Consider the following 12,629-nt stretch of genomic DNA (forward strand, 5'->3'; position numbering starts at 1 on the left):
ACTAGCCCATAGTTTGTAATTTTATTACCTCAGAATACGAGAGTTTCGTTTAACATGAAAGTAACAAGTATGAGATCTAAATCAAATTTTAGTTGGTAAACGGAAGGGTGACAAAAATGATAAAGGGGATGGGATGACTTCCCTATGAGGAAAGGCTAAAGAGGATAGGGCTCTTCGGCTTGAAGAAGAGAAGACTGAGCGGAAATACGAGGTCTGATAACCTAGGGTTGCTCCTGACCCCAGCCTTTCTGTCCTGTTTAGCCAGGGCTGAAGATTCTATAGAGACACCAACCATAGGGATCATTTACTATAGCGTGCAAAACTTAATGTGAGTGCAAAGCCTATGCAGTAAATGCAGGAGGTGTGGCCAGCATATGCCCTGACTATAAGCAGGAAACAAAATATCACTTAACTTATGGTTAGAATTTGTCTTCACTGATTGCCAGAGTGCTGGGCTTCTGACACGTTTCGCACAAAAATACTGCCTCAGAGAGCCCACTCCCAATGTGCTGTAAATTCCTTCCAACAAACCAACAGGTCTCTATAAATGAAAATCAAAGTATGATTCTTTTGACCTAAAACATCTGAAAGATAATCTTTCAGTGAGATAGTTACTAAGATTACGTCGTTTATGTACCAATAAGGAAGAATTTAAGGAGCTAGCATTTCAGATGTTGCAAAGGTTTGAGGAATGTGGATATTCTAAAGCGGTCATCAAGAGTGCATATAAACATGCCTTATATGAACAAAGATCTTTGCTACTCAGTCCCTTGGTACCAACAGAAGAAGTGACCTTGGTTTGTGTATTGAGATACACTCAATGAATTCGCCATTAAGAAAATCATTAAGTTTTGGCATATTTTGCAGGTACACCCCTCCACACCCAGGTTTACATTTTACCGAAACAGAAATTTAAGGGAATGTCTCACGAGGTCACATTTCTCCATGAATAGGGCTCAGGATTTACATCAAACTGGCAGGCACACCAGCTGTGGCAAATACTCCATTTGCCAATACACCATTTCCACAACATATGTTCAGAATCCTCATCTTAAGTACCAGCATAATTTAAGACACCACACAAATCGTGACAGTTCGGAGGTAATCTACTATACAGATGGAGGTGCCTAAGGCCTGATTGACTCAGATGCCCATGGCCCCACTCCTTGGAAGGGGCCTTAGGCATCTGAACCAATCAGGGCCTTTGCCCCTCCCTTTGCATCACATGATGCACCGGGAAGGCATTTAGACAGGTGGGCCCGAAGCAGGAGCCTCAGAGTGGGCTTCCTGCTTCCAATGTTTTAAAAAGGTATGGGGGAGGTTTTGGGGGGGGGGGGACATCCGGTGGCAAAGGGAATGGGCATCCTTCCTGTCACTTTTGGGGGGTTTGGAGAGGGGGGGTGGGAGGGTCTTTCTGTTCCCAGCTAGACAGGCTGCTGCTGAATGAAGGGTTCCGGGGCAGGCTGACAGCAGAAGGTTGCCCTTGTTGATGCTGCAGCTGCCCGAAGATTTAAAATAACAGCGACCGGGGATGAGAATGGGAATCTGGAGGTGAAGAGAGATGTCATGCCGCAGGGTCCCGCTGGGGGGGAGGGTGAAAGAATAATTTGTTATACACTGAAAATTTAAAATTAGAGCAGCTAAATGTGGAGGTAGGTGGGGGAGCAGAGTCACCAACAATTTTGGGAGAGGCCATAGCCCCTGTGCACCCCCCTCCCCCCCGGTTCTGACGCATATGATTTGACCTTTTAAGCAGGCTGCCTGCTCAACAAATCAAACGGCATCAAGCAAAAAGTAAACAAAAAGTTAAAAAGCAGGGCGGTAGAGCTGGGGATTCCCTGAATCCCCTAAAAGCCCTCACCACATGCCAGTGAATATAATAATATAAAGAAAAAGACCTCAGAAACCATTGAGTCACACTAACTGTTATCTTTTCTCCAATTGGCTTAAAGTTTCAATTGCTGGTCTTAAAAGTCTTCAAACGACTTTTAAATTAATTATTAGTGCTAATATCTGGTGCCAAATCTGAAGAGCAAATGAATATGCAACAGATATACTGCATTATGAACTTTAATAAAACTGTCCGTTTCTATCATACACTAGTAATAATGGAATTGGAAATATATACTTTCTCATTGCTATTTGCTTTTCACATTTATCACAGGGAAATCATTTTACAACTCAGCTAATTCAGAAGATAACACAGGAAGAGAAAGGTAAAATAAAACGGTACCTAAGAAAGAGAGTGGGCACAGTTATAAACAATTTGCATGTGCACTTAGCTGTGCAGAGTCTTCTTTAATTAACTAAGGGCTCCTTTTACGAAGATGCGTTAGGACCTTAACGCATGGAATAGCACTAAAATGCCGCCCGCGCTAGCCGCTACCGCCTCCTCTTGAGCAGGCGGTAGTTTTTCAGCTAGCACGCGCTAAAAACACTAGCGCACCTTCGTAAAAGGAGCCCTAAATGTTTTTTAGATGTCTAAAAAACATATATTTGTGAGAAATGATCATATATAAGTCTGAAAGCATTCCTGTCCATGTCATATCTCTTTCCTCATACGATGATATAAGCATTCCCCAAACATCGCCGGTGGCCAGAAACAGACAACTTACAGCTCACCGAGAATGGTGACGACCCTGGACAAGTATCAATACAATGAGAAGGTCATACTTGTCTCTTTGGGGAATAATGTATGTGCAGAGCAGTTCTATAAAGGAGCACCTATCTGGAACCTAAGGAAAATAAGTGCCTATTTTCCATTATATGAGGGGGTGCTGAAAGGTTCTTAGCCCAGCCGAGAGGAGAATGACAGTGATATGGTTCAATCAATGATCTGAAACAATGTCAAAACATAGAATCTCGTTTCTGCAAATTGGCACTTAACGAAATAAGATAATGCTCTTTTCAACTATTTAGGACGTTGCTTGGTTGGGCTGAGAACTTTTCAGCACCCCCTCTTGGAATACTGGTATATACATGCTTATGATTTAGGCACAACCACTTATACCAGCCATACAAAAATTGCATATATTATAGTACTCTATAATTTATGAGCACCCTGTTCACCTTCAAACCATGCACCTTCATAGTTAGGTGCCATTTTGTACAAACATGGAGCAGTGGGAATACTGATGTTTATGCATATATGCCAGTATTTTGATCCTATCTGTGGTAGTTTCTCTGTCCCTAATGGGGACAATCAGTTTTTGTACCTGGGACAATAGAGGATTAAGTGAATTCTCCAGGGCCTCACATATGTGCAGTGGGGACTTGAACCCACTTCCCATGGTTCTTAGCCCCCGCTACACTATTACGCTATTCCTCAACTCTAAAATGTATTTTGGTCAAAAATGTAGTATAAAGATAGATGTACTGGTGGTCTGGGTGACCCAATGGCCTGGATGTCCAGATAGATGATTTTCAAAAAAAATATTCTAGACATATTTTTCCCACTGCCAACTTTGGGCGTCTAGCACCAAATGCCCAAATCGGACATATGTTTTGATTATGGCCCTTCATGGAGTAACATCAGGAAATACTTTTCATGGAAAGAATGGCATTTGCCTGAAATACCTTCCTGGTGGAGGTGGCGGAGACAAAAAACAGTGAAATAAAAACAAAATATAAATGACCTCGTGGCTGTTGGTGTGTTATGATGGGCAAGAGTGGTGCCTAGATGACCACTCCATTATTTGGGAAGTAAGTTCAGTGCAGTCTGTGTCCTAAAAAAAAGGCAAACAAGAAAATGGAGGGGCAATAGATCACACAAAAATCCACAGAAGATAAGGGAAGTGGTTTTATTGTCAATTATTTTGTGGATATTTCATTAATATTCAAGAGAATAAAACACCCAACCTGACCGTGTTTCACCCAAATCAAACTAGCTATTGGGACCTCTATTTGTGAATTAGATTTGTTTTTGAAGTGTGGTTCTGTGTAGAATTTGGAAGTTTATTATATTTCAATTACTGATCTTAGCAATACTTGTTTTGTCTGTCCCCTGATGTAATGATTTGGGTGAAATATGGCCATGTTAGTTTTTTAATTCTCATGAATTTTATATATTTTTTTTTTTTTTTTAAATAACAGCTTTTATTGAAATACACCTCAAGCATTACATTAACCAATAACATACAGCAACAAGAAAATAAAGTGCAATCAACTACACTCCAAATAACACCCGAAGTGTAATCAAGAACAATACAAATAACAGCTCCCCAATCCAAGAATAACCAACCACAAAACCCGCCAAATCACTGTCAAATCCTCCCTCCCACCCACCCCCCAGGAACAAGACACAGTTCCCACAACACCCAATAAGGTCGAGAAGCAGCCAATACCAGAAAAATGAAAACAGAAAAACAAAAAAATTGGAACAGGGATATAAATAAAGGTGTCCCCCAATCTCCACCACCCTAGTCCAGGCTCATAGTCAACTCACTGTCCCAGTCCCCCCCTGCCACTAATCCCCACAGAGGCCCGAAATCTACGCCAGATATGAGCATAGCCATGGAGTTTGCCATGGCGTAAGGCTGTGAGATGATAAAGAAGTTGCCAAGTAAGCAAACGACGCTCCACCATGGCCCACGTGGGAGGGAGCACTTGGTTCCATAGGGAGGCAATAGCTAATCTGGCAGCAGTGTAGGCCAACTTACAGAACATAGAATCCCCCCAAGCTAGATCTAATTGATGCCAAAACAACAAGGCATGTCGCCAATCCACTGGAATTTGGACATCCAGGATCCGAGACACCCGAGAGAAAATCCCAGTCCAGAACCCAGACACCCGCCCACACTGCCAATGAATTTTATATTTCAACAATTCTTATTAAGTGCAGTTCCACATTCCAGGACCATATGAGCATCACATTATTAGTTACAACAAAACATATTTCCTCCCCCTCTCCACCCTCCCTCAAAGTACCCCTCACATCGTGACATTCTTCAATATTGTCCATTCAACTACCCTATCCCATCATTCAATTTGAAACATTATAATTTATTCAATAACATGTTTCGCCCCCTGGAATGTAACTTTTGTATATATGGATTCCAGACTTTCATAAATGTCTTTCTTTTCCATGTCCCTCTGGCATCTCTAGCCTCCCAGCTCGCCAGCTGAAGCAACTGATTGAACCAGTGCCAAAAAGCAGGGGGGTTCGCAGTGGTCGAGCTTTGCAAAATACACGTACATTTGCATGCAATCAAGCACGTCTTACGACATAGCATCCGATGTCCTTTGTCTGTTCATCCACGTGCTTTAGGTACATCAAGCACTAGTTGAGCTGCCGTACCATGAATTGATGAGCTCAAAAGGGCTGATGTAGTCCACTATATGCCTCCAGTAAACTAAACTAAACCTTAAGCTTATATACCGCATCTTCTCTATAAGAATAGAGCTCGACACGGTTTACAGATAATTAAAGAAAAAAAAAATACAATAGGGATAGGGATAATATAGAAGGAAACGAAGATCACAATTTTGAAAAAAGCCAAGTTTTCAGATGTTCACGGAATAATTGGAGAGATCCTAGATCACGCAACTGGACAGGAAAATTATTCCAGAGCTCAGTAATTTTGAAAAGAAATTGAATTTTAGGATAGTTCCAGAAAGCATGACCAAATGTATTGTCCCTTTGTCCGCATTTAATACTTATAGGGGTTTGAATGCAACAACTGTAGAACAGTTGTTTCTAAGTGAAATAGGCTCGTAATAGAACCCGGTAGTACCTTATCTTCAGCCAAACACTCTGTGTCAGGCGTAGTAGGGATCTAATATTGGCAGATATATCCCAATTCCCCATGTTGATATTCAAATCTTCTTCTCTGTCCTGATAATACTTATTCAGATCTTTACAGAATAACAGTTTGCTTAATGCTTTATGCAAACTAGAGACAATTAAGAGCTCATCCCTGTCCACTGTAAAAAAATTCTCTAAGCTTTACACTCATATGTTTGCAAAGTTGTGCTCTGTCTAGGGAGATCACATAGGGCTCCTTTTACAAAGCCACGCTAGGGCCTTAACGCACGGAATAGCGTGCGCTAAATTGCCGCACGTGCTAGCCGCTACCTCCTCCTTTGGAGCTAGTGGTTTTAACGCATGCACTGGATTAGCGCATGCTATAGTGCTCCAAAGGAGGCGGTAGTGGCTAGTGCATGCTATAGCACACGCTAATCTGGTGCGTGCGTTAAAACCATTAGCGCGGCTTTGTAAAAGGAGCCTGACAGTAGGCGAACCTATTTCCCCATCTATCCCCTACTAGATTCCTGAGATTATCAAAATTAATCAAACCACCTTCTTCGTCTATTATGTGTTCTAAACATGTTATACCTGCCTTTTCCCAGTCCCGAAATATTGTGTTCTCCCTCTCCAGTTCAAACCGCAAGTTGCCTCTTATGGAAAGCAGATCAGTAACACCAGGTTCACCACCTATCACCTTAATTATCCACTGCCAAGTCTCCTGTAACGGCTGAAGGAGAAGGCTGTCTCTTAGATGCTGTACTACTAGAATGGTTAAGACAGAAGTCCTTAATCCCCCCACCCCCCCCTGTGATTACTGTCCCCCTCCCTTACCCCTGAAAGTTTCCCTTGGGTTTTTTGTCTGTAGTGGTTACTTAAGAAGTGATAGGTTGAAACAGATTAATGTTTTATCAAGTCTGGCATCCTATCTGTGGTCAGTGGCCAGCCTAGTCACTTGGCAAATTCTATTCCCTATTAGAGAATGACACGGTGACAAAATTCATCACCGTTCCCGTCCCCGCAGATAACCGCGGGAAATAATCCCATGTCATTTTCTAGTGTCTATTTCAACCTCAGTCCTTCTACACCAGCATTCTTCAAAGCAAAGCTTGTGGGTCAGTGGTTGTGGCCGTTCTTACTCTGATTCTTATGTGAGCCAAGGATAATGAAGCCTTTGTGACATCACTGATGTGATTGGCTTTTAGGCACTGGTGGAATGAGGCATTGTGACATGACAATATCTGCCCTGGATACCAGAGACTGTCATTCTGTAGTGTCTGTTTCAACCTTGGTCCTTCTACACCAGCATTCTTCAAAGCAAAGCTTGTGGGTCAGTGGTTGTGGCCATTCATACTCTGATTCTTCCCTCTCTCTTTAAAGAATGACATGAAGATGGTTTCCCGTGGTTATCCGCGGGGACGGGAACAGTGATGAATTTTGTCACCTTGTCATTCTCTATTCCCTATCTCTCATTGCCAGAATGGTGAGGGCTAGCACTGTCCTCTTCATTAGGAAAATAGTGCAGATGTAGGAGTAAGTTTACTCGCATCTACCTATGAAAGTTTGCACTGCTCATTTCACTTCTCTGTTTATTTCTGAAAGATGACCCTGTTTGCAATATCTTTGAGGATGAAGCTGTTCGGTTGGAGTCATTTAAAACATGGACCAAAGGAACTGCAACTGATGCTGAAGCTCTGGCCAAAGCCGGGTTTTTCTATACTGGTTAGTAACTTCTCTTTCAGTAGGCAATCTTACTGAGGACATGGAGCATAGTCTCAAAGCTAAACTGATTGCATGAGTTACCGGTAGCTTAGATTTTCCTCTGGATGTACGGAATGAAATGAGCGGGAGGACTAAATTTGCTTCATCATAATAATCCAGCAGAGCATTTCCAAACAAAGAAGGTTGTTACATAGAAACGGCGAAAAATGAGGGTATCTAGTATGCCTATCCATGTCATAACCTGGAGTTTGTCTAGAATTTAAACCTGGGCTCTCTTTCACCCTAAGCAGGGCCAGCACTTGTTCAGCATGCAGAGTTAGTAAGGAGCAAACAGGCAAACCAAAGTACAATTCAGGTCTTTTTCCGGGAAATGACTTCTCTCTCACAGAGTCAATCAAGTTGCAGGTTGGTGGTCTTTGTCATAAGATTTGTGAAGACAGATTTAAAGATCTCAGTATGTATATTGTGGAGGAAAGTTGGGAAAGGGAAGATATAATACAGACGTTTAAATACCTATGTGGCATAAATAAGCATAAGAACGGTTTCTTTCAACTAAAAGTAAACTCCAGGGTGAGAGGGCATGGGATGAAGTTAAAAGGTGATAGGCTCAGGTGTAATCTAAGGAAATATTATTTTACAGAAGGGGTGGGAGATATGTGGAATAGTCTCCCAATAGAGGTGGTGGAGATAAAAACTGTGTCTGAATTCATGAAAGTGTGGGACAGGCACATGGAATCTCTTAAACACAATTGAAGATGCAAAGAACTTAAACACAGCCTTCAAGTAAAGTAGTCCATAATAGGTTTTATCTTGAACCAAATACAACTTTACTATTGTCTTCAATTGATGAAGCACCTCCAAAACAGTTTTTTATATATGTCCAGCTATATATAGGCTACAAGAAAACCAATAATATGCCAAAAATACTAATAGCGTCAACCAAAAACAATTGGCAATAACTTTAAATCCTGCTGAGAACACACACCGACGTCTGAATATAAAGCAAATATTAATAAAACTTCAGTACAGGTAAAATCAACCTATAATTCTTGGTTAGTTTGACTATGGGCAGGAAACACACGGGTGACGAGCACCAGACTGAAAGTCTAAATAAGCCCTGCACCATACATCATTATGTCTTAAATGTTTCATAGGCAGCTGAATGCTTTTTTGTTGGGTGGGGGGGCCAAAAGCTCTGCCCCAGACCCCGCCCCCATAATAGTACTAATTGTAATATCATTTTTTCCATTCATTTTTCATATATACACACAATATAATCTTATTAACAATACATAATGGTTAACCACAAAATTAAACTACATAAAGCACACTGTACATATGCTTCTCAACATTTATTCCTACCAGAACACAGATAACCCCTATGCAAATATGGGACCACAAACTAAAAGTACTAATATAAATATAAACGAAACCCTAAGATTCAAGACTCTGCATGCAGTACAACCCCAGAGAAATAGAAATAAATGCATTTCTTCCTGAACAGTGCAAAATATAAACAGCAGATGTAAAGTCCTAAAATTGCCACAATTCAATCACTAAATTGAAAATAAAATCATTTGTTTGGTTTTCATGCTATCTTTCACAGTCTCTAGCTGCACTTCCTTTTGTCTGTGCTCTTAACTGTATATCCAGGGCCACCTTATCCATTTGCTGTTTTCCTCTCCTTCACTTTCTGCCATACATCCATCTTTGTTAAGGGAGTACAGGGACTTATGTATAAATACTAGTCAGTAAAATAGCTATAATGATAAATAGGAGATTGACTATAATGGTGATAATTACCAGTGAGGAGAAAGCGGCTGACACTTTGAAAAAATGCTCAGAAAAGTGAAACTCTGAAGAGGGGGTGAGAACCTCCTCTTAAGGGAAGAGTTTACCGTCCAGTCATTGCATTAATATATGAAACATCACTTTCTGACCACTGGTAAAATGTTAAATTGTTCTTGCAAGCTCAACATGAAATATTCAAAATTTCTTATGCAAAAGATCTCTCTCAATGGAAAAATGATGCAATGCACTTATCTGTAAAATATTCTTAAGAATCTTAAGGCTCTCAGGGGTCCCAACGCGGCCCCGTTTCGAGTTCTGCTTCAGGAGACCCAAAATCACGTTTTAAACCCTCTGTGCAGTCATAGTGCTTTTCCAAGAGATAATCTGAAAAATAATAAATTTTATCAAAACCACACACCGCAGCAGAATACTCAAACATACTGCGATGAGGGAAATCATAACGTCTTATTAGCAAAAAGAAGAAAGGAAGCACTGAACACTCACATACCATTCACTGAATTCGAAAATTCCAAACGACGGAGACCGCTACCCACCTCGCCTGATTTATACTGAAAAGAGGGGGAGGGGGAGGGTGACCTCTGTCGAAACGTGGTGACGTCAAAAGCGTCAAAAGGTTACTGTTACAAGCAAACAGCTGTCACTGTAAATAAAGCCAATTGAAAAATGAAAAAACTGTAAAAATGCAAAAATGGAAAATTGAAAAATTGAAAGAACAAAACAAAACAAAATTACAGGAAAGCAACCCATTCAATCTCGTTGTTTAACCCATGAGGGTGCAGCATGTTTAATTCAAAAATCCACTGCTGTTCTTTGCGCCAAAGCAGTTTAGATGTATCACCCCCTCTAGTGAGGACTACTGAATCCAGTATGGAAAATTTCAAATCAACTACATTATGTTGATGTTGGAGCCAGTGTTGAACAAGGGGAGCTTCTTGTGTGCCAGATTTAATTCTGCTAATATGCTCTCCTATCCGAGTTTTGACACTCCGAATAGTACAGCCCACATATTGTAAACCACACGGGCATTGTATTATGTACACCACTTGCTTTGTATTGCAATCTGAAGCCATAAAAGTGGATTTCTTTTTTGTAGTGAGGCTCATCTCTTGTAATGGAACACTGTACGGGCACATTTTACAGTGGCCGCACAGTTTATGCCCGCCCACAACGGTAGAAGCTTCTTCGGATGAGTATGTAAACTGTGAATGAACCAGTCTTTGTTTTAAATTTTGATTTTTGGAAAATGCAAAACGGGGAAGTTCTTGAAACTCTGGGTGGTACTGCATGATATGCCAATGTTGCTTAATGGTGCGTTTGATGTGGAACGCTAGGTGCGAATATGGTAAAACGCACACTAAGGGTTGTTCCTCAGATTTGGGGTGAGACTCTAGCAACAGTGAATGATTGGCATACAGCCCCTTCTTGTAGGCTTTGTGTATGACTCTGTTAGGATACCCTTTTTCTTTAAACCTCGCTTTCATGGCATCTGATTTTGAAATATAATCCTGTACTGAGGTGCAAAGTCTACGAAGCCTTAAAAATTGCCCCGCAGGGATATTATCCCTCAGATGTTTTGGGTGAAAGCTGTCATATTGTAGGAGATTATTCTGGTCTGTGGGTTTGCAATATATGGTCGTCTGAAAGCTCCCATTGACCAGCAGTATATTAATGTCCAAAAAAGGCACTTGATGATGATCTTTAGTCATGGTGAATTGTAAATTAACATCACAGCTATTGAGCCATACTAAAAACTGATCCAGTTCACTAGCAGTTCCCATCCATACTCCAAGAATATCATCAATGCATCGTTTCCAAAACAACAAGTGTTGCCAATATACTGAAGAATATAAGAAAGTCTTTTCAAACTTGGACACTTAGAGACAAGCTATGAATGGAGCCATTTTAGCTTCCATGGCTGTGCCCTTGATTTGCTTGTAAAAGACATCTCCAAACTGAAAATCGTTCATGCCCAATGCAATGGAAGTCAGTGTGGTCAAAAATTCAATCCTAATGTCAGAAAAGGCCAAGGCCTGTAACTCCGCTTTGATGATGTCTATTGCTTCACGTTTTACAGATAAGTGCATTGCATCATTTTTCCATTGAGAGAGATCTTTTGCATAAGAAATTTTGAATATTTCATGTTGAGCTTGCAAGAACAATTTAACATTTTACCAGTGGTCAGAAAGTGATGTTTCATATATTAATGCAATGACTGGACGATAAACTCTTCCCTTAAGAGGAGGTTCTCACCCCCTCTTCAGAATTTCACTTTTCTGAGCATTTTTTCAAAGTGTCAGCCACTTTCTCCTCACTGGTAATTATCACCATTATAGTCAATCTCCTATACATCCATCTTTAGCAAAATAACACAGGGTGACTATGTGAAAACAAAGGAGATAAGAAACAGTATATGGAGAGTATACCAAAAATAATACTTTATATAGCGTATCTCCTATTGCTTCAAATCAGGATATACAAGGTTATCAATGAATTGACAATGCTTCCTTATGCTCAGAGATGTGCAAGCCTCTATTAGGGGGTTTGCTTGCCCCCTTATCTGAGAGTTGTTATTCTTCAATCATTGCATGGAGTTAGCTTGTCAATGAATAGCTGTGCAAGATAACATACTTCATATTTTATACTTCATATAAATCAATTTAGAAAGTCCAAAAATCCAACTTGTCACAGCTATTATAAGCTGACCACTAGGTAAAAGATGATATTATCACTTATCTGGATGGCGAAGGGTCCCAATGCGGCCCCATTTCAATATCTGCTTCAGAAGACCCAATTCGAGGGCTTCTAAAGCACTGCACCGATGAGGGTAAGTCACCAGTGAAAAATCGAATGTGGTCAGAATTTTCAAGTATCACAAATGAAGTCAAAGGTATAAAACTTGTTTGATAAAAAGTCCTATTTGAATTGCATAAGATTACAGGCAGTTAAGGCAAGAAAACTCACCACATACATACCAGGCAAAAAGTTCAATGTTCGCACTACAGAGTTTCAAGCTGAAAAAGGCCACCTCTGAAAAACAGCTGATTTATAACCATCACGTGAGTGACGTGGGACGTACTAGCGTCATTCAGTTCTTTAACCAACTTCATAAAGAAGTTTAAAACTTCCATCTTTAGCATTAACTTTCAACATTCAACTTTCTTCCATTTTTTTGCTTTCTTCTCAAAATCTACTTTTCCATGCCTTCCCTTCCCATCTATCCATGTGTACCATCTCCTCTCTCTTTCTTCTCCCCTATTCCCATCTATCCATAAGGAGCATTTCTTCTTATCTCTTCCCTTTCCGCACCCATTGCTGTCTACCATCTCCTCCCACTGTCTCCACTTCCCCTCCA

The 12,629-nt window shown here is 40.7% G+C and overlaps 1 protein-coding gene across 1 annotated transcript in view; it reads left to right on the forward strand.

The window, feature by feature from the left end:
- The window catches only part of LOC117352456 (baculoviral IAP repeat-containing protein 1-like), an 88,268-nt gene that overhangs the window by 17,223 nt on the left and 58,416 nt on the right, over positions 1 to 12,629 (forward strand). The window contains exons 5-6 of the mRNA XM_033928958.1: positions 2,165 to 2,216; positions 7,346 to 7,465. Of these exons, the coding sequence (XP_033784849.1) occupies positions 2,165 to 2,216; positions 7,346 to 7,465 (172 nt within the window). The remainder of the gene's footprint in view (positions 1 to 2,164; positions 2,217 to 7,345; positions 7,466 to 12,629) is intronic.

This window comes from Geotrypetes seraphini, chromosome 1 (assembly GCF_902459505.1).
Source record: "Geotrypetes seraphini chromosome 1, aGeoSer1.1, whole genome shotgun sequence".
NCBI lineage: Eukaryota > Metazoa > Chordata > Amphibia > Gymnophiona > Dermophiidae > Geotrypetes > Geotrypetes seraphini.